General features: G+C 33.9%; 2 protein-coding genes across 2 annotated transcripts; both read left to right on the plus strand.

Moving 5' to 3' along the window:
* Window positions 1-12,209: 12,209 nt before the first annotated feature.
* On the plus strand, window positions 12,210-14,227 carry LOC108463382 (F-box/LRR-repeat protein At3g59190-like). The gene is made up of 4 exons (XM_017763328.2): window positions 12,210-12,443; window positions 12,531-13,458; window positions 13,554-13,694; window positions 13,789-14,227. Exons 1-4 carry the CDS (start codon window positions 12,391-12,393, stop codon window positions 14,047-14,049), a joined length of 1,383 nt encoding a protein of 460 aa, XP_017618817.1. The 5' UTR covers window positions 12,210-12,390; the 3' UTR covers window positions 14,050-14,227.
* Window positions 14,228-19,771: 5,544 nt separating this feature from the next.
* On the plus strand, window positions 19,772-21,073 carry LOC108462683 (uncharacterized). Its single transcript, XM_017762603.1, has 3 exons — window positions 19,772-20,614; window positions 20,704-20,960; window positions 21,019-21,073. The coding sequence occupies exons 1-3, from the start codon at window positions 19,772-19,774 to the stop codon at window positions 21,071-21,073; spliced, it is 1,155 nt and encodes a 384-aa protein (XP_017618092.1).
* Window positions 21,074-23,897: the final 2,824 nt, after the last annotated feature.

Raw genomic sequence — 23,897 nt, forward strand, 5'->3', positions numbered from 1 at the left:
ATATGAAAAATATATTTTGTACTACTCTAACATTACTTGGATATAATATAAAAGAAATTCTAAAAATATAGTTTTAAATTTTGACCAATTTTTAAAAAATATTCAGGTATTAGCAGCATTTATACATAAAACGCCGCAAATGATAGGCAATAGTGACGTTTTCCAAAAAATGCCACAAAATTTAATTATACATTAGAGTAAAACTGCAGCGTTTCCTCTGAATATTAGGGGCTTTAGCGGCGTTTCTATAATAAACGCCACAAATTGTATTAGAACGGCGTCGTTTTGTAGTGGATAAAAGAGGCGTTAGTGGCGCTTTGCCTAAAACACCCCAAAATGTCTCATTAGCGGTGCTTTGATGAAAACGCCACAAAGGAAAATTTGAAACGGTATCGTTTTTTCTCCCTTGAGGTTTATGCCCTTTACCCGAAATCAGTTCAGTTTTTTGCTAAGTTTTTTTCCCCATTTTTGTTCTTCCTTCCTTAAATCCCTAAAACAAAAAACACCACTTTTTTTTTCCCCAAATCATCCCCTAATTCCCCAAACACGAAATCCCTAACATTTTTCCCAAATCCCATTTTTTCCCTAAATCTATTTTCCCATCCCCGAAATCCCTAACTATTTTCCCTTTCCTCTGGTCTCGCTTGCTGTTATTCCCCGAAACCATTGCGTCTATCCGATATTGACTTTGGAAGCGGTTCATCTGATTCTGCTACACTCATCATGTAAGTTAGGTACAAATTTTTTTTCCTCATTATTCTTTACTCGTTATGTTTACAATACTTTTTCTTTGATTTTTCAGTGTTGTTGGATGGTATAGTCATCAAGCAAGAAATTGGTTTTTGTGGTTTTTGAAATCCACTGCTTCATCGGGGACTAATTTTAAGGTATGAATCTTGACATTTGTCTTTGTCTGTCTTTGCCTTTTGATTTCTATTTTGGTTTCAGATCAATGTTTTTTTACTTCTATTTCAGTGGGTTCATTTCTCTGCCGTTTCTTTGTTGCGATTTTTGTAACCCCTTCTTTATCCGAGACTGATTTGGTATGAATCTTTACTTCAACATTTGTCTTTTGCTTTTGCTTTTTTCATCTCTGGTTTGGAGTGTGGTGTGTTTAGTGTGTGGGTTTGGGGTGTTATTGGTTCAGTTTGCGTCTTTGGTCCGACCAAAGTAAAGTCGATCTCTTCTTTCCTCTCCCTTTTATCTCACTTAAGATAATGCTTTAAACTTTTTCGGTGGCTTTCATTTTAATATGACTGTCCACATAGCCTCATGGTCTCATGTATAAAAAGCGCTTTCTAGTCGATGTCCCGCATAAGAAAAATCTCGATTGGTGGATTTTAAGTCTTGTGAAACCAAGATCCCAATTGCTAAGTCAACCATCGTGAAATAGGCACACATAAATGACTTTAATTAAATAATTCCTCGGAAACTCTACAATAATTAGTTTAAGCGATCGATTCGAGGTCCGTGCTTGTAAATCCTTGAATGAGATAGATCTATCCTTGGAATATGTAGTACTCTTCCTGTCCATATATGACTATCTTTAATTTGTATCTTTAACGATAATAAGAGATTAAGGATTTAATTATCATTTAATATATTTCCATTAAAACATTTTAAACATTTTAGTTATATTTATGTATAAATATTGACTTAAGTAATGCACGTTAAGTAGCAGGTCATTGTCAATTTCGTTGTCCTCTTTGGACGCCCATCGACCCTTTTAAGGCATTTTCATTTGAAAGCATATCTCCTTTGATTTGAACCTGTATGTAGGGAGTAATGACCAAATCCAGATAAGGACGGTTACATGAACTAAATTACAGTAAACCTTAGATTTGCATTTAAATTTTTTTTACTTACTATTTCTTTATCTTCATTTTGCAGACAGCAATTCCAATATTGATAAGGACCAAATTTGATGATTTTGTTGGTCTTCCCCCAGATTTGCAATGGACTGTAGTGACTCAGGTAGAGAACTTAAATTTGTTATTTTGCATGATTATTTGAGATCTGTTCTTAAATTTGTTATTCTGCATGATTATTTGAGATTTGCTTCTGTCAACGTACTTTCTGATTTCATTGCTCTCAGACGTAAGGTGCAAAAATATTTGAATTGTAGGAAAGAATAAAAAAAAAAGAAATAATGTAGGTGGGGTTATGTTGTGATTTCAACTCTGGATGGTGTTTTGGATCATAAAGAAGCCATTCGAAGGAATGTAGGTGGGCAGGTTCTAGGTTATTTTCATTAGACTTGTTTATCTTTCTGATAGTTGTTTGAGCTCTGCTTTATCTGAGAACTTTCAATCAAATATCTATCTGAATTTGGTATCGTTTAAAATGAATATTAGAATATATAACTTTTGGTTTGATGCCTGTATTTGTATTTGAGGATTAGAATTTTACGTTGTTTGCTCCATTGGTAGCCCTGCTATCTAAGGTTTTTCACTTGAAATGTCATAAGTGATTCACATATATTCGAGCTTAAGTCGCCAATCCAATTTTAAGACATTTGCATCTCCATAGTTTTTGCCTTCAAAGTGCTCCTTTTATTTTTGATCTAAAACATGGATTTTTATGCTTTGCATAATATGCTTGATGTTCACAAAAATACCCCAACTAGGAATTAGGAACCCATGGGCCATCACTTTTTAGCCTCCAAGTAAAGATAAGGGTTGAACCCGATCTAAAGCGATAGTTTTACAATAAGTAGCTTTAGATGTTTATCTTAGTTTAATTTAGAATTTTACCTTTATTTTGGAGATTTTTAATTATTTTTAAGAGTTTATAAATATTTGACTTACTTCACCATTATAAAGAATAGATATTTTATTAGTTTAATAAATTTTACTATGTTACTTCTTTTTAAATTTTGAGCAATTTACCTTATTTATTTCCTATTCAAGGTTGATAGCAATACCTTGTTATTTTTCATTATCCATGTTTTTAAGTACAAGTTAAGTCTGGGTGTGGGAAGGAATCATTTTGTGACACTCCACATCTTATCCAAACAATAAATTTAAATGCCAAATGTTAGAGTAACTCAAATAATTAACCATCAAAACATGCAAGTTTTAAAATTAATAATAAAAAAAGGTTTATAGATTTGCTATTTGCTTTTTGCGTTTATAAGTAACAGTTGCTTTTTGCTTTTTACTTTTTTAATTTGTTTTTTTTAATAACAAATTTGCCAACTGCTTCAAACTAGGTGAGAAAGGTGTGGAGAATGATATCGATGTAGATGACAACACTTCAGTAGAGGAAGTCTGAATCAATTTGGTCGCTGTACTAAAAGATTATCTTCAGGTCGGCTTCTTCTTCTTCATTTGGATAGCTATATGCTAAATAATTAATCATGTTTGTAATAATTGTAATCAGTTGGAATTGTTGGATTGGGAAAGATCGGATCGAGAATAGCAAAAGAGTCAAGCTTTCAACCGCTTCTATCGATTACCACTCGAGATCTAAGAAATCAAATACAAAGTACAAATACTACTCAAATACAAAGCCTAAATAACCAGAAGGTTAGCTACTCTTTTATTTTCTTTTTTTTCGTTTTTTTAAATTACCATTCTTGTTTATCGTAAGATTATTTTTTAATGGATAATTAATGGATCATGTTTTTAACTTATTTCAAGTCTGTCCTTTGATTATTTTTTAATTTGCTTATCTTTGTTTATCCTTAGAGACTTGTTATCTTGTCTTTAATTTTTTAATTTGCTTATTCGCTTATCTTTGGGATCTCTTTGCTCTTGGTTGCAATGCGTATGTTCTTACTTATAATAGTATCTTGTAAAATGGATCATTTTGCTCAATTTCCAACCTTTTAATAATATTATACCTTTCGACATGTATGCTTGCCACGTTAATTTTTGATAAATTTATTTTCGTAATTTGTGATTTAATATTTCTATATTTCTATCACGATTTTTAATAAATTTATTTATTGATATAATATGTCTCATCTAATATACAAATATTTCTATCACGATTTTTGATAAATTTATTTATTAATATAATATGTCCCATCTAATATACAAATATTTAATAAAATATTTTATATAGTTTTTAACTTCAATTTAAATTATTATTGAAATATTCTCTTCCGTTTTATCACAAATATTATTGTCCGTTTTATCACAAATATTAGCGTCCGTTTTATCATTTAAGTTAAACTTTTTATTCAAAATAAATCATACCTTTTTAAGTTCTATCGAGCTCATTTACTATTGAATATTTATTACCATGTAGCTTGCTTGTCCATTAAAATTACAACAATAGCTTACCTTCTCTCCAACCTTTTTTTAAATATTTTAAAGATTCAAAGTATATAGGCTGGAAACCTGACGGGTTGCCTTATATCGAGCTGTAAGATATAATGGATCCTCCCTAGGTGTAACAACGCCACGTATGATGAATCTTAAAAATTCAAAAGACTTGAAAAAGTTCTATCGAGCTCATTTACTATTGAATATTTATTACCATGTAGCTTGCTTGTCCATTAAAATTACAACAATAGCTGACCTTCTCTCCAACCTTTTTTTAAATATTTTAAAGATTCAAAGTATATAGGCTGGAAACCTGACGGGTTACCTTATATCGAGCTGTAAGATATAATGGATCCTCTCTAGGTGTAACAACGCCACGTATGATGAATCTTAAAAAACAACTTACATAACTCACATAACTTACATAATTTACATAACGTACATAACAACTTACGGAACTTAACTAATACATGTAGTGTAATCTAATAATTTCCTTAAAAGCATATAGTTTAAAGTTCAAATTTCATAACCAACATAATCTACATAACTTACATAAAACATAAAAATATATCATATCAAGACTTACATAATAAACAACTTACCTATGTAATTTATTGTCAACTTTAGAATTCAAGAACTACGAAATGGATAGGAGTTGGATGAAATTGTCAAGGGTAAGCAACGCCTATCGAAATGGAGTACAAACTTTTGTGAATTTTGCATTTCAAAATGCAAGCCAAGAGAATATGATTCTTTGCCCGTGTAAGAAGTGTGGCAACATCAATTGGCATACTCGTGAAGTTGTCTACGAACATCTAATTGTTGATGCCTTTATTCGGGGGTATAAAAAATGGATTTTCCATGGAGAGTGTACATCTAGTGGAACTTCTTCAACGATTAATCAGACTTATCATGATACTGATTACCATCAGTATGTTAGATAAGATGACATGGAAGGTATGTTGCGGGATGCATTTAATATGCACAGTCATGGTGAGCAATCGTTTCCACCTGACTTTATTGCATCTGATGATTGTAATATTAGTGGAAATGTTTTTGGCGAAACGAGAACAAGTGCACCTTATGAGGAGCCAAATGAAGAAGCGGCAAAGTACTACAATTTACTTAATAAAATAAATGAAGAACTTTACGAGGGATCAAAATATTCAAAATTGTCCTTCTGCATTCGTTTATTTCACTTAAAATGTTTGGGAGGGTGGACTGGAAATTCTTTTACAATGCTGCTAGAGTTTCTGAGAGAGATGTTTCCTTTTACAAAAATCCCCTAATCTTGTCAAGATATGAAGAGACTAATAAAAGATTTGGGCCTTGGGTACGATAAAATTCATAGTTGCCCAAATGACTGCATGTTGTACTGGGGTGATCAGAAGAACCAACAGTGTTGTAATGATTGCGGCAAGTCTCGTTGGATGAATGGGAATGTAGAAGATATGAATGCGGATGAAGGTGGGGCACAGTTAAGAAAGAAGCCAGTCAAGGTTTTGCGATATTTTCCCCTAATACCAAGACTTCAAAGGCTTTTCATGTCATCAAAGACGGCCGAATCTATGAGGTGGCATAATGATCAACGGACCGATGATGGATTATTAAGACATCCTGCGGATTCTTTAGCTTGGAAATCATTTGACATGAAATTTTCAAGCTTTGCAAGCGATCCTCGAAATGTGAGGCTTGGGCTAGCAGCTGACGGCTTTAATCCATTTAAAATCATGAGTACTTCGTACAGTACTTAGCCTGTGGTGCTTGTTCCTTACAATTTGCCTCCATGGATTTGCATGAAGCAATCTTCATTTATTTTATCAATGATTATTCCTGGAGAGAAAGGTCCCGGAAATGATATTGACATCTCTTTGAAGCCACTTATTGAAGAGTTAAAACAATTATGGTCGGGTGTTGAGACATATGATGTACTAAGAAAAGAGAACTTTTATTTACGTGCAGCTTTATTGTAGACAATTAATGATTTCCTGGCTTATGCTAATTTATCGGGTTGGAGTACTAAAGGACGTTATGCTTGTCCTTGTTGTGCTGCACAAACTTGTTCGAAGTGGTTGTATAATGGGAAGAAGTTCTCTTACATAGGCCATCGTCGGTGGTTAGATGGAAATCATAAATTTAGATTTCAGAGGACTCTATTTGACGGTACTGAAGAGTACAGAGGAGCTCCTCAGTAGACCGTTGGATCTGAAAACTTGTTTATGTTAAAAGATATAAACTTCAGTTATGGGACCTAACATGCAATCAAAGAGAAGATCGAGGGATGAATCCGATGATGAATCTGACGAAGAGGATGATCCTAATGAGGCAGACTTGTGGAAAAAAAGAATTATTTTTTTTAGTTGCCTTATTGGGAGCATAATATTTTACGCCACAATCTTGATGTCATGCATATTGAGAAGAATGTCTGCGAGAACATAATTGGGACAATTTTGAATGTCGATGGAAAATCAAAAGACAATCTTCAGAGTCGACTTGATTTAGTTGACATGAGAATTCAGCGTGATCTTCATCCTCAAGTACTTCTGAATGGGAAATATCGGTTGCCGCTTCTATTTTTTCAATGTCAAAGGAAGAGAAAGAGGTGTTTTGTATGATGTTGAAGGATATAAAGGTCCCAGATGCGTATGTGTCAAATATATCTCGATGTGTGAGTCTTAAAGATCGAAGATTATATTCATTAAAATCACATGATTACCACATCTTGATGCAAGATTTACTCCCAGTTGCTTTACGGTGCTGCATGTCAAAAAATGTGACGTCCTGTATAATTGAACTATCCAATATAATAAAAGCTATTTGTGGTAAAGTTTTGGATGTTGAAGAACTTAAGAAAGTACAGGATCGAGCTGCTTTGACTTTATGCAATTTGGAGAAGATCTTTCCACCTTCCTTCTTCACTATTATGGTGCACTTGGTAATCCATCTCTCTCACGAAGCAATACTTGATGGACCGGTTTTTTATCAATGGATGTATCCAATAGAAAGGTGCTAATTTATTTGTCAAGTATTTATTTATTCGCGTCTATACATTTAGTTACAACTTTTGATAAATATTGTATATCGTGTTTAGGTTCCTAAGCAAATTGAAATCTTATTGTCGCAATAAGCGTTATCCAGAAGGATCAATTGCTGAAGGCTACTTGGCAGAGGAGTGCATGACATTCTGTTCTAGATATTTAGAAGATGTTGAAACACGATTGAATAGACCAAATAGAAATGTTGGGCTCAATGATCATAACTTGGCCGAAACTTATTTATTCCAAAGTTATGGGGAACCAATCGGCAAAGTTGAAATTGCAGAATTAGATGATATATCATGGATACAAGCACATCGATATTACTTTTTCACCACGATTTAGTTGAACCGTTACGCAAGTAAGTTCTAAAATTTCCTCACATATTCGTCGTTTTGATTTGTTTATCTTCTAACCAATTACACTTGTTTTTAACATAGTGAGTACAAACAAATTTTGAGATCTAGTGCACGCCTCAAGATTGCAACATCGAGAGATTAATAAGTTATTCACGAATCTTTTCATGAATGGTTAAGTCAAGCGGTATGTAACTAAAGTTAATAAGTTACATATAATCCCAAAATTTAGTTAATTATTCAATTTACTTTCGATTCAATAGGTTTGGAGTGGAAAGGATGTCAATGACGGTTAAATGGCTTTCCCAAGGTCCCAATGAATAATAAAAGATATAGTGCCTTCCTCATCAATGGATACTGATTTCATACAAAGTATCGTGAGAGAATGAGGAGAACTCAAAATTGTGGAGTTGTTGTTAATTCTTCAATTACAAGTTATGCTAGTGCTAGGGACAGTAATCCGGTTGAGGGTAATGTAGAGTATTACGGACTTCTTACCGACATTATTGAATTGGATTACTATGGCAGATGGAAAGTTGTCTTATTTCGGTGTGATTGGGCTGATGTTAATATTGCTCGAGGAATTAAAGAAGATCAATTTGGTTTTACAATGTTGAATTTCTCTCGCTTGATTCACACTGGACAACAATTGATGGACGAGCCATATGTATTTTCCTCTCAAGTGAAACAAGTTTTTTATTCGAAAGATCCAACTGATGAGGGTTGGTATGTTGTACTCCGGAACACCCCTAGAGATTTGTTTGACATGGGTAATGGAAGTAGAGATGACATCGTCGAAAGATAAGAAACATTACCTTTTCCAGAACAAAACTTAGATGAAAATATCCCTAGTACTAGTACACAACATCAATGGGTTCGACATGATGTGGATGAAGATATTTACGAATAATGATGTAGTAAGATTTTACAATTTTTTAATTATATGTAATATTATAATTTTAATCTTTGTCATGTTATATAATTTAACTATTTTATATGTACTACTATTGTTGTAATTTGTTACTAAAACTTTAACTATTTTATGTGTATTGCAGGAAAAATGCGTAGAAGAAGATTACGAGATTTAAGTATTGTCCAGAATACTCCAAATTTGGAAGAAGGAAATAGTGAACAACAGACAGTTGTTGGATTTTCGAATTTGCCGGAGACATTGATGAGCCTGAAGAATTTCAAAGTAATGTTATGTTCATTTTACATGTGTTGACTTTTATTATTGAATTATTTGTCAATTTTAATATAATAATAGTATATCAGTTTTCAGCTGAAAGTGGTGGGATGCGTAGAGTTTAAGGACGTACGCTGCTTAGAGATTTATACGACTTAGATCTTGTCGAGCGTGTTGGATCTGAAGCTCGACTTTTAGCAGGCTATTTGGGCATTTTAGCACGAAATGCAAATATGTTGCCCATCAACTACGAATCATGGCATCACATGCCCGATAGCAACAAAATCGTGCTCTCGCTAATATTAAGGTAACAAAATGTGAATGTAATTTATAATACTTTGGTTTAAGTTTCATTTATATTTACATTCTAAACTTATGTGTTTTTAGGAGAGATTTGTTTTAGAAGTCTCCGATGATTATATCAAGAAGGCATTAGGTAAAAGATGGAGAGACAATAAAAGCACTTTAAAGAAACAATATTTTAAGAAAGACATAAGCCTCAAGGAAAAATTGAGAAATGTCCCGCCGGGAATGCTGAGGTATCAATGGGAAGATGCGGTTAGATTTTGGAATTCAAAGAAAGGAGAGGTATTGCGTATTTCCAAACTCTTATATATAGTGTTTACTATATACGTAATAATAATTTTATTATGTAGGACCGTGAGCGAGTTGGAACAAGCAGCAGGCAAAAACAAAAATTCACGCACACGGTAGGGTCGAGAAGTTTTGCTTCTGTAGCTGAGGCCGAGGTATTATGAATTTATTAATTCTTTCAAATATTAATAACTTTCTATTATTAAATAATATTTTTACTACTATATTGTAGGAAGTCAAATCCGGATAAAAAGTTGGACGCCTTTAGCTTTTTAAGATTATGCATAGGAAAAAAGATGGATCTCCTATGACATCCGAAGCTGGAGAAATTATGGTATATTTACTTAATAATATTTGATTTATTCTAAATATTTATAATCTTTAATTATAATTGTTTAATTCAATTCATCATTAGTAGTTTTAAATAATGTTAAGTTATGTTGCATTCCTTTTTATTATATATTTCGTTTCTAACTCTTTAATTGATTTTTTAGGAGAAACTAAAGGAGAAGAAGGCGGAATATGAAGCAATTGCTTCGAGTGATAGTTCTGTTAATCTTGAGAACATTGATAACAGAATTATTACTGAAGTTTTGGGTCCTGAAAGGTACGGTCGGGTTCGATTTCAAGGATTTGGTGTTACCCCGACCCAATATTTTGGATCCAACTCCCAGCAATACATGCCTTCCGGAAGTCAAGCTCAAGCTGAAGTTCAGAGGTTAAGAGACTAGATAGCTCAGATGCAAGCGAACACGGTTGAGCAAATTACCGAGGTTCAATGAAAATATGAAGAACTCCAGCAACAACTTAGAGCGGAGGCAACAGAGAGGGAGGCAGCGGCTGCAGCGAGAGAGGCAGAGGCACGAGCGATGGTAGCGGAGCAGAGCAAAAAGTACGATGACCTCTAGCTACAGCTTCAGCAGATGATACATATGTTTCAGCAATCGCAAAAGCCGCCATCTTAAACATTAGTTTTCTTATTGTAAGAATATTTTAAATTATACTTTATTTATTTATTAATTATATCATATATCTTTAGTTAAATTTGAAGTATCATTTAGAATTAATATTTTTGGTTGTATTTTTTACGCTAAATTTGCTGTTTTTGGTTGCATTTTATACTATATTTGTTGTATTTGGTTGGATTTTAATGCAGGAAGGGCTGGATATTGGTGAAAAAAAAATATTACAAATCTGCCAAAATTAGCAGCGTTTGTGGGAAAAGCGCCGCTAAAAGCCGTGACTTTTAGCGGCGCTTTTCCCACAAACGCCGCTAAAAGTCACGTTTTTTCACGCCACAAATTTTTGTGGCGTTACCTATAGCGGCGTTTTTTGTGGTGTTTTAAAAAGCACCGCTAAAAGTTTTAGTGGTGCTTAAAAGCGCCGCTAAAGGCTGAAAAAAGTGCCGCTAAAAGTCTATTTTCTTGTAGTGAATATTTAAATCCAACACCACGACGAGAAGATTCTAGTAATTAAATTCTATATTTTCTTTAAATTTTAAAGAGTTTTTATTTTTTTCATAAATTTTCAATATTTTAAAATTATATATTTTTTAATTTTTAGACTTTTATGTATTTATAAAGAGTAAAAGTTAAATTTATAAAAACTGTAAATATCAAAGGCTATAAAACTTATTTTGCCTTTTCCTATAAATGTCCTTGTCAACTAGATGTGTGCATGGGTCGGGTCGGGCCGGGTTCGGCCAGGGCCCAACTAAAAATTTAGGCCCGTTTGCTAGTCCCGGCCTGGCCCAAAAAATGGGCTTAAAATTTTTCTCAAGCCGACCGAATAAAAATGTTAAAACTAAAGTTTAACCCAAATTTACCATATTAATTTTTATATTATTTTATATAATTTTAAAATATATATAAACCATCAAAAATACTAAAAACATCAAATAAATATTTCTCAACAAATTGAAAATAAATTTTAAAAAATATGTATACTTAAATAACACTAAAATAGATGCAACTTAACAAGCAAATGTTTCTAAAATTATAACAAAATTAACAATAAAATAAGTTTTATACAATATCCAAACAATAACAACAAAATAGTAGCAACATAATAGTAAAACAGTAGCAAAATAGGGAGAAAATAATAAGAAAATAGTATTAAAAAAAAAATTTTGTAATGTAGTGAATTCGGGCCGAGCCGGGCCCTAGCCAAAAATGCCTTACCCGAGGCTCGGCCCGTTTTTTAAATGGGCCTTATTTTTTTGCCCAAGCCCATTTTTAGGGCCTATATTTTTGCCTAAACCCTCCCACATTTAGGGCGGGCCTTCGAGCCAGGCCGGGTGGCCCGACCCATGCACACCTCTATTGTTAACTAGTAACAATAAAGTTGGAAGGAAGTTAGCTCAGGCCAATGTTGTTAAATAAAAAATACAGGATTCAATGTATCAATATTAAAGTACATTGATTAAATTTTAAATTTTAAATTGGAATATTTTTGAATGGTAAATAAAAAGTTCATTTATTAATTTTATGATAAAAAGTTGGAAATAAAATTAAAAATATTCAAATTAAAATTGATATTAAAAAACAAGAAAAAGCTTTTAAACTTTTAAATTGATATTTAAATTATAAATGAAAACAAAAGCAGAAATAAAAAAATGGACTATAAAGCATAGTAGAGAAAGTAAAAAAATGATAAAATAAATAAATCACAAAATTATATAAATTTTAATTTTGAAACCATTATTTCTTATTATTTTATAATTAACTTATTGTTAATAATTAACAAAAAGAAATAAAAAGAAGGCGGCGAAGAGACCTTAATTAGTTCATCTAGATTGTTTTCCTAATCCCACAAGAACTGGAACTCTGAACGTAAATAAATTCCCCCACCAGCTTGAGCTAACTTGCCGTCTAAACAACTAGTTCAGGGTTTCTCAAATCTTCTTTTTTGGGTTCAATTCTTCTTTCTGTTTTATCAGAAACAATCCCATGGCCATCAAAAGAAAACAAGGTTTCGCTAATGCTGAAAACCTAAAAACCAGGTATGTTTTGTCTGCTTTTCTTTTTTACTTTGCCGACAAGTAACCTCAATTGACCTCATCTTCGTCTGTTTTTTTGTTTTATGCTAGGGACGTAAAAGCCAGAAGAATAGATGAGGAAGACCTAGCCGACAGACTCAGTGAGTTGCCGGACCATGTTATTTTGCACATCATGTCATCGCTTCCGATTAAAGAAGCAGTTCGAACATGCCTTCTGTCAACCAGATGGAAGGATCTTTTTACTTCCATATCCAATATTGAGCTTGATGGAGTTCTAAGGAATAAGGCTTTACGTAATAGATTCATGAAATTTTCGGATGGATTTCTGTCCTTGCGTAAGGATATCAGCGTGGATAGATTTCGCCTCTGCTGTGGACCCGGAATTGATCATCGCAAGATCAATGAATGGATACTGTACGCAGTAAGGCATGGCGTTAGAGAACTTGACTTGATCTTTCGAAGCAGGTCCTTCGAAACAAGACACTTCACTGAGCTGGAATTCGCGGTTTTCACTTGTAAAACACTGCTCACATTGAGATTATTCAACCTTCCAAGTCTCGTCCTGACTATTCCCACCCATTGTTGTCTGCCGAAACTCAAAGTTCTCCATCTTACTTTTCTGAAGTTCTCTGATGATGAATCCATTAGAAGGCTACTTTCGAGCTGCTATTCGCTGGAGGAATTGCTTGTTGAATCATGTGAACTCAGCAACCTAAACAAACTCAGTGTTTGCCATCCTACACTGAAGAGGCTAACCATAAATGATGGTCATATTGACCATAGTTATGAACTGGAGATTAACACCCCGAATCTGGTCTGCTTTGATTTCGGCTACTTCTACTGTGAAGAAACAAGGCTCTCACTCATAAACCTAAACTCTCTTTCAGAAGCACGCATTTGTATTGGATTTATAGCTAAGATGTTTTCAAACTACTGCAATGACACTGCTTCGGCATTTGATTTGATGAGAGCACTCAGTTGTGTACAATCATTTCATTTAACCGGTATTTGCTTACAGGTACAAAAAAAAAATCCTTCTGGATTTCATTTTCTAGTAAAAAAAGAAAAAACAGTGACTAAGTGACTTAACTATAACCAACTTTCCTTTTTCAGATTCAAGCTATGCTACAGAGCCCCAGTCTGATTCCCGAATTTCCAAACTTGACTTCTTTGAAGATGGGTGCCTGCTATGCTGGATGGGAAAACATGCTTGCTAGATGTCCATGTCTTGAAACCCTTGCTTTTGAGTTGGAGGTACGAATTAAGGAATGAAATTGCATATTTACATACTATTGCAGTCTTGAACTAGTTTCATTGTAGCTATATATGTTTTGGTCTTGTTTTGCAGGACTTTGATCCCGTAGATTGGCATACACCGAAGAAAGATCCCTCTTGTTTACAGCATCATATCAAGGCAATCAAGATTTTTGCATTGAAAAGAAAGCATGTAGAGTTTCAATTGATCGGGTATCTTTTGAAGAAGGCAGGGGTCTTAGAGTGTTTGACGGTGGAGATCGAAAGCGTGACAAAGAGAGAGCAGAGAATGATGAGTAAAAATATATGTGCACTGCCAAAAGCTTCAAAGAAATGCCATATACTTATTATCTAAGTTGACATAGTAACTATACTAGTTGATTAATATATTTAAATTTCAACTATATTGTAGAAAAGGCTGCTATTAGAGTTCACTGATGTTGCCTGCTCATTGGCAACTGTATACGAAATTTCTCTGTACCAGTTTTGATTTTTGAAGAAATAGAATCTTGTTTGAAGGCCCTTGAAAATCATTAGCTTCTGATTTTTTATATTTAGTTGTTGATGTCATGCACAGAATGACGCCTTCGAATATTGTGAAGTTTGAGGGAAGCTGTTATAAATGGCTCTGAATTTCATCCAGATGCTACACACTAAGTTGTCTCCTCAAAGATTGCCACCGAATAACCTGGAAAAAATTTTGACCATGAAAGTTGTTAGCTGTCTTATAAATAAAGAAATGTGGTTGATGAGGTGAAAAATGCATGAAAGTAGGTTCCATTTATAAGTGATGAATATCATGTGTTGGGTGAAAGTTTTGGTGCAATAGGCTATAATGCAGCAAGATCTGGTTTGCTACGGAAGAATTGGCTTAGTTGTTGTCCAGTCCTCTCATGAAGTCTATCTTACTCTGTCCAACCACTTTCCTTCTACATTTTTTTTTCTTTTTATTACTTTTCACTTAATTAATGTTTAGGTAGTTTAAGGATAATAGAAAGTTTCTGGGCAAGAGTTATGATATTAGGTTTTACAAGCTTACAAATTTGTTTGCGGTTACTCTCTATTTCTCCAAATTTACTGGCAAATGGTGTATGTGGTAATGAGTTTGTATCCAAGACCTTCCTTTTTTTCACTTAATCTTTTACCTTGTGCATCATGCCACTGCAAACACTGTTTGTTGGGATACTGATGCTAATATACTAAAGTTTACCGCAGATAATTATTTAAACAATAAATTTTAATAAAATATTGGATTTACTACTTTCAGACCAAATTGTGGGTATATTTTTGGCGATTATTTTCTTTTTTTAGTACTGCTAAAGTTAATTGGGGTTGGGGTGTGTGATCCGAAGTCAGGGTAGTTTGGATTACATGGAACAATGCTTGTATACTGCAAAATCATTGGACAGCAAGGGTAAATGCTTATTTACTTTAAGGGTGAAATGGAAGGTTATTTGAATAATGGGAGGACTTGTAAGGCTTGGGAAAGTAATCAGGCATAAAGTAATAAGGCATAAACATCCTCGTGTCGGTGGTTGGCAGGGCATAGAGTTTTTTGGGCAATTCTAGACTTGGTTTTTGTTGATACATTAGAAGTAACAACTGATCATGGATTGGACTATTCGTTTAAGTCTGAAGGATTGCTTGAAATTTGAGAGAGTTAGGACAAAAATTATAGGCCCGTTCAAAATATAAGTTGAGCTCGGGCTTGAACATTCAAAGCTCAAGTTTAGCCTAGTCTAACCTGTTTTAAGTTTATAATACTTTATATTATGTAATTTAAAACACATTGAAAAAATAAATCTATACTAAATATATAATACTACTCTAATGCAAATATTAAAATAATATTAAAGATAACTATATAAAATTTCAATAAATAAAAATGTATAATATTTTTAAATTTTAAAATAATATAATATAATATTTTTTTTAAAATTAAAAAATAATATATGCGAGTCTAAAATTGGCTTGGGTTAGTTTTTTACAAATACGGGTGAATTTGGGCAAAATTTTAGACCCAAATTTTGGGCTAGGCTAGGCTTGGACAAATATAAAATATGTTAATATCATCTTTAAACCTGACCCAAACTAGTTCTGGCCTAACCCATGAGCACATCTAATAGAAGGCAAGAAAATTTTATGTGGATGTTTATGTGATAGTAGTGACCATAACTTTAGGCACTGTTTCATTGTTGTATTTGTCAATTTTCAAAATAAGCAAAGTTCAGAATAAAAGTATTGAACTATTTGTTTTGAAGATATTTCGACAAGTTAGTGGCCAATTAAGTTAAAATTGATGACTTCATTATTGGTTCTTCCAGATCAAATTTGATTACATGCTGATCAAGTAAAGTCACTTTCTATAGTTGAAGACATTGGATTACATCGAGACTCTTATGAAATTATTATCCTACGCTAATTTTTAGCTTTTCTTTATAGAAAAGTGATTAGACTATAACTCTTATGTAAGCAAAACTTAAGTAGTATATAAAGTTAAGTTTTTTGTAGGTTAAAATATACCAAAAGATTGAGAAAGTACAAATTTGTCAAGTCAAGAACGTTTTATGTGTACATTGATTTGGTAATAAATCAAGAGAATCTTTTGTATTGCAAAACTAAGCTTTCAAGGGGAAAGCTTAGTGGGAGAGTAATCTAGTCTTTGTACAACAGTGAGGTGACTAAATAGATGAGAGTTAGCTCAATGTTAGAACTTAAATCATTGATTATATTATGAGAAAGATAGTGAATCATTGTTCTGCATAAGACCCCGTAAGCGTAGACTGAAGTAAAACTGTGTAAACAATCTCGATGTTTATCTTTACGTTTTCGCACGTTTGATTTCATGGTTGAAACTGTGGGCACAACTCCAAGCACTATTTTAGCCACAGTTTCTATTTGTAAAGCAAATACCTTCATTAGTTTTATTATTTATTGGCCAAGTGTCATCAAGGCAATCTTGACTATGCAATGAGAAACTTGAATATAGAAGTCATATGTTTGTGTTACTCCAAAGAGTTGTGATGTCAAATTTTACAAATTTTTGGAGTTTGAGAAACATTCCCAAATTGGCAGGAGGGGAAAGGAAAAGCCTACAATATTGTTTCGAATACCTTCTTTTATGTTATTTGGCAGGAGAGCAATTGAAGCGTACATGGGGAATCAGTTCCCATCCTTTGAGATCTGATAAACAATCTTGAAGTGATAGATTAAAAGGGTTGGTTTATTCTGTTAGTAGCAATCAACACTTGTGTAGGGTGTGGAGTTTCATTGATGTTTACTAGGAAGATTTTGCTTTCTTTTTGGATGAAAGAAACTACTTAATTAAAAAGTTGTTGGTTTTTGAAAGAAAATGTGCTTGACCTGAAAGTTTCACATTGCACTCGTTGCTCTTCATAAAATCGAATTTAAAATTTTATGTGTAATATTTAAGTCATACACATTTTAAATAAATGAAAAAAAAAACGTAATATAAATATATATAAAATATTAAAATCTAAAAAAATACACCACACAAACAAAGAATTTTTTTCTTTAAATTGAACTAGTATAATAAATTATGGAGAAAAAAAAAACAGGTGAAATGAACTAAGACATAACACGATACAAACACATTTTATTTTTAAATTATACAAAATATGATACAAAAATATACAAAATAACATCAACACAAGGCATGATATATAAACATTTCAATATTGTATTAGAAGTTAGATTGAATTTTGTCCCTACTCAAAAAAATAGACGAATTTGCCCTTATACATTAGATCAAAGAGCAAGTTAATTCTTTTTGTTAAAAAAAGAATCATCAATTTATATTGTTACAAACTAACGTGGCTAACAGAATAATTAGACAATTGCTAACGTACAATGACCAACTTTAAACAATAGAAATGGATAAAATTGTTAACAGGAGTACCAAAACTAATTTACCAATTTTTTGAATTAAAAAGGCAAAATACAATCTAACTCTTAGCAAAAAAAAAAAAAACCTCCATATTTTTACCTATATAAAACAATTAAGTACGGATTCCTATTTTAATTCACTATCTAAAATTGCCAAAAAAGAAAAGAAAAAAAAAACATTTGGTAAAGACATACATTACTAAGTGGTAGCCCAAATTTTAGAATCAAAACATTCGGGGACAACTTAGAAGGGTATACATTTCTTTAACATTGATATACAAATACTGTAATTCGTGGACCATTTCAATATGAATCATCAAATATTATGTGTTTGACGAAGGAAATCTGGATGATGCGATGGGTTTCCATGAAGAAGATCCAATGAGAATCTCAAATTCCTTTTGAGTTTTGAGCCTCTAAATTGAGTTGAATACCAGCAGCATTTTCCATGTTTTCTAATGCAATCCGAGAAGCTTACCGTTTCTTTTTCAACTCAATTTTTGCCTTCATTTTCGTTGCTGGACTACTACTTCCAGAAGTCTTTGCGTTTTCCTCAAGTTGCCTTCTTTCTAAATATCTTTTCTTTTCGTTGTGAATCTTCATTGGACTAACGTTTTTAGCACTGTTAACTACTACTGTCTTGATCGTGTCTTGAGCCAGCATTGCAGAATCAGCAACTACTGTTGAGGAAGTTGTAAGGTCAGAATTAGTTGCTCTTTCCCGTTGCTCTTTCAACTCAGCATTTGCAGCTTCCTTCTTTTCCTTGTCTTGGAGCAGTGACCTTGTTTTCAATATTTGCTTTTCTTGTTTCATCTTCATTGGATCATCTTTCAGTACCTTCATCTTCTGCTGTGCCCTGCTAATGGTGTCTGCAAAACGGCTTTTCAGCATTGTAGCACGCCCAGCCTTGTTTGAATTAGTTGAAAATCCAGCCGCATCTGTTTCAGGATTTCAAAGCTTTAGTTACAAATTCACACAAACATTCTCATTCTCTATCATATATAATATTAAATTACGATCCCCGATTTTTTCGCTACATTATTATTACGTAAGTTGACGTTTGAATATCATTCTTTTAATCTTATTAGCTTTCAGCCATGACCGCTACTCGCTTTTAGGAATACGTAAAAATAATATTTAATCCCCGTTTCATCATCTTCTATTATATCTAAATCCAAGGTTTTTTTTTTTTCTGTAAAATAATCAAAAGGATCCAAAAGTTATCGGAAACCCTACCTAGAGTTGGATGTTTCATCAATTCTTTCAGTATTGTTGAACACTGCGGATTCAAGGTATAGTTTGCCGGTGTCTTCGGCCTCTTCTTCTACTGCGAATCATCTTCTAGAACCACCGTCTGTAGATCGGGCTTGAAACCTACTGAACCCTTTTTACGAAGTGGAACAGACCCAAACTGGAAAGGTTGTGTTTCAGAAAGTTCTTCAATTTTATCCCTCTTCTGCAGAGTTAGTAACTTTGGGAAGCTTGTGCTTAAGGAAGAGTTTCAATCTTGTTATGTATTATTAATGATTAATTTTCTGTGATAATATAGATTTATGCTTATTCGTAGTAGAAGAAACAAGAGAAAATAAACTATTTTAGCTTCAATCCGTCATAATATTTGTTGAAGTTTGGTCAGCATGTAGCACCAGGAGCAGCAAAGAAGCAGACCATGCAGCTCGAGCCATGCAAAGGTTGCTGAACCAAGTGCTACTAATGAAATTCAGTTCATTTTGTTCTTGTTTAGTTGATGACATGTAATTTAGTTACTTTTGAACTTAGTAGGTGAAGTATATGATGTAATTAGGTGATGTTGAGCTGATAAATCAGCTTTACTAAGTTTACAAGTTAGTTTAACAAGTTTCAATGTGTTTTAGTGGAGTTAGGTAGATGTTTAGGTGAATTTGACTTGTAATGACCAGCTTATGTCTGGTATATGTAATGGCATTATGCCAATGTTCATTTTGAATGAAAAACATCAGATTTTTCTTCCATATTTTCATTGTTCTTTGCTTTCAAAACTTTGTTCTTGAATTCTGCTTGTTTCTTTAGCAAGCATCGAGCCTTGCTGCTCAAGTTTTAGTTCAAAACTTGTTTGCTCTTTGCTCTCAACACCAACAATTGGTATCTAGAACTATAATCTTAGTGGACCTGTAGTAATTAACCTCAAATCGATGGCTTCATCAGGCTTCTCACCAGTAGTACCACCAGTCTTCAATGGAGAGGGCTATCACATTTGGGTGGTTAAAATGAGGACCTACCTGCAAGCATTCGACCTATGGGAGGTGGTCAACTCAGATGCTGAACCAGCACCATTGAGAGCCAATCCAACAATGGCTCAGATCAGGCAACATGCTAATGAAAGGACCAAAAGGCACAAAGCCATGTCCTGCATTCAGAACTGTGTGTCAGATGTAATCTTCACAAGGATCATGGCCTGTGAGACACCAAAACAGGCCTGGGAAAGACTGAAGGAGGAGTTTCAAGGGACTGAGAGAATAAGGCAGAAACAGCTATTGAACTTAAGAAGGGATTTCGAGAATTTGAAGATGAAAGAGAAAGAAACAGTCAAGCAGTATTCAGACAGAATTATAGTTGTGGTTAACAGCATAAGGCTCCTTAGAGAGCAGTTCAATGAAGCAAGGATAGTGGAGAAAATGCTCTCAACCTTACCTGAGAGGTATGAGGCAAAAATATCCTCTTTTGAAGGCTCAAGGGATCTAACCAGCATCACATTAACTGAGCTGATTAATGCTCTTTATGCACAAGAGCAAAGAAGAGCCAACAGACTAGAGGAGCACCAAAAGGGTGCCTTTCAAGCCAAAACTAAGCCTAACTCGAGTACCACTACCTACAAAGGCAAGAAGACCTGGAAAGACAAACCTAAGTCAGATGCTCCAAGAAGATGGGATAGACCTTGCAGGCATTGCAAAAGGCTTGGTCATCCAGAGGTCAAATGCTGGTTTAGACCAGATGCTCAATGCCAATATTGCAAGAAGATAGGGCATGTTGAAAGAGTTTGCAAAAGTAGACCAAGACAGAACCAATCACAATAGGGCATGTTGAAAGAGTCTGCAAAAGTAGACCAAGACAAAACCAATCACAGCAGCAAAAGGCTAAGGCTCGAGTAGCTGAAGAGGGTAGTGACCATGAGGAGCAGGTCTTTGTAGTTACCTGCTCAGCTGCTCAAAAGAAAGTGTCAAATGGATGGCTCCTAGACAATGGCTGCACTAATCACATGTCACCAGATGCTGCCATTTTCAAGTCATTAGACAAAAGCTGCATGACCAAAATAAAGGTTGGCAATAGGCACTTTATCAAGGCAAAGGGCAAAAGGGGATGTGTTGATATGCACTCACATAGGTAACAAACTCATTTCAAATGTGTTGTTTGTACCAGAATTTGACAAAAACTTGCTCAGCATTGCTCAGTTGCTTGAGAAAGGCTATGCTATGGTGTTCAAAGGCAGTGAGTGAAAAATTAGTGATCCAAGTGGATCCATGCTTATGACAGTAGCCATGACAGACAGGAGTTTTGTTGTGGACTGGAACAAAGGCCTAGGTAGTGCCTATGCTGTCTCTTCAGATGAATCCAAGCTTTGGCACCAAAGGCTTGGTCATGCCAACTACAAATCCATAGACCAGCTAAGCAAGGAGAATCTGGTTGAAAACTTCATCAACTCAGTTGAGAAAGAAGATGTTTGTGAGACTTGTCAACTTGAAAAGCAGGCAAGGCTTCCATTTCCTTCAAACAAAGCCTGGAAAGCCTCAGAAAGGCTGCAGCTAGTGCATACTGATGTGCGTGGTCCTATGAAGACTGAATCACTGAATGGAAACAGGTACTTCATCTTGTTTATTGATGATCACACCAGATTTTGCTGGATTTTCTTCTTGAAACAGAAATCAGAGGTAGCCTCAATGTTTTGGAAGTTCAAGGCTACTGTAGAGATTAAAATAGGCTGTAAACTAAAGACCCTAAGGTTTGACAATGGAACTGAGTACACCTCAGCTCAGTTTCAAGCATTTTGTGAAGATGCAGGCATCAAACATCAACTCACCAACACCTATACACCTCAACAGAATGGTGTTAGTGAAATGAAGAATAGAAGCCTAATGGATATGGACAGGTGCCTCCTGTTTGAGAAGAATTTGCCTAAAAGCTTGTGGGCAGAGGCAGTTAACACTGTTGTGTACATCCAAAATAGACTCCCAACTAAGGTTTTGGCTCACAAAACACCATTTTAAGCCTGGTTCGGGTTCAAACCTTCATTGGCTCATCTGAGAGTCTTTGGTTGCATGTGTTATGCATAAGTACCAGCTATAAAGAGAGGCAAGCTGGAAAAGAAAGCTCAAGCAGGCATTCTGGTAGGCTATAGCTCAGTAAAAAAGAGCTATAGAACCTTAGATCCTTCAACAAATAAGGTGCTTGTAAGTAGAGATGTAGTGTTCAATGAGAAAGCAAGCTGGAATTGGGATAAGAATGAGCCAGAGGTAGTTTCTGAGGATCTTATGGCTGATCAGACTGAGGCTGGACAAAATGGTCCTGAAATGGACATTGATTGTAACACCCCCTACCCGTATCCATCGCCGGAATAGAGTACGAGGCATTACCGAGGAGTACGAAACACTTACAGATAATTTAAATATATTTTCATAAAAACTTGTCTCGATTTCATATTATTTCATATTTAAGCTTTATTCACCAAAGTATTTGAAATATCATCTTTATGCAAATAACACACATGAGGTGCATAATTCCATAATTATGAATGAACACATTTATCAAACATATTCCACATTCATATATCAATGTCTCATGTCTCCATATATCAATAACGGTTATTTTTCTTGTTTTTCAGATAATTATGTGTAACCATTCATAAGCATGCAATTCACTGTTTCTTCCTGTCAATCACAATTTCAAATGACAAATTCATGTGAATGAGCTCAACCTCATTAGGTGTTTAAATTATGTCATTTTGATTCACATACTCGTAATTTACTAACATATCTTGTCAAACACAATCTCTGAATGACGAAATCACATAATTGAGCTCAATAATAATAATGATAACATTACTTACATTTCTTTTTCTACACGTTACATTTACGACTTTCCAACTTGTCCATTCAAGGAGCGGCTTACGGATTTGAGTTCATCGTGATCTGAAGCCCGAAGTCTAGCTGAAGCACATAAGTGCTAAACGGAAGCCCGAAGGCTAACTGAAGCACACAGGTGCTAAACGGAAGCCCGAAGGCTAACTAAAGCACACAAGTGCTAAACAGAAGCCTGAAGGCTAACTGAAGCTCATCAGAGCTGAACTGAAACCCCAAAAGGGTTAACTGAAACTCATATGAGTTAACGAAAGCTCATAAGAGCTAAACGGAAAGCAAACACGAGAATTCACAACAAATGCTGAATCTTGGTTTACTTGGGTAATTTACCATCAATTCATTTTTTTTACTGAAAGGTCGTACTCATTTCCTGCGTTCCGTTCCTCTGAAATACTCAGTTCAATTTCATAACTTTTGTACATAATTTACTTATTTTCAACAATTAACATACATAAATATTAATCACCATTCATAAAATAATATTGAAATTTAATAATATTAACAAATGATCACTAAAATTAGTTATATAAACTCACAAGTTCGATTTTTGTATTATAGCGAAAATCATAATTTCATAATAAATATTCCAAATAAAACATTATATCATTTCTAATTCAACATTTATCGATTATAATCGGGCATGTGATCAATTTATACACAAGTCAATCATATATATATGTATATTTTCCTCCTCCTCCTCTCCATCCACATCCTTAGTATAAATAACACACTTGTAAGTAACAGTATCCATAATTTTCACTATTTACTTATGTGAATATTCAAGCTATCCATCCGTGTCATAGTCACTAAATTATTTTTATCTTGAGCTACAGAACTCCAAATTAATCTCCACTAATTTTCCCTGAAACTAGACTCATGTATCTTCTTACCATAAAATTTTCATAATTTTTGGTTTAACCAATAAGTACAGTTTATTCTTTAAATTCACCCCTATTCTGCTATCTGACAGTTTTGACCCTTCTTCACTAAAAATTAATTATCTCCTTGTACAGGATTTGAATGATGTTCTCGTTTGTTTCTCTTGAAAATAGACTCATTCAGGATTATAAAAATATTTAATCCCCTAATTATTTTTATTATATTTGTTATGATTTTTCAAATTCAGAACAGGGGAACCCGAATTCATTCTGACCTTGTCTTACAAAATTTATTATATCTCATGATT

Source organism: Gossypium arboreum, chromosome 13, assembly GCF_025698485.1.
Source record: "Gossypium arboreum isolate Shixiya-1 chromosome 13, ASM2569848v2, whole genome shotgun sequence".
Lineage (NCBI taxonomy): Eukaryota > Viridiplantae > Streptophyta > Magnoliopsida > Malvales > Malvaceae > Gossypium > Gossypium arboreum.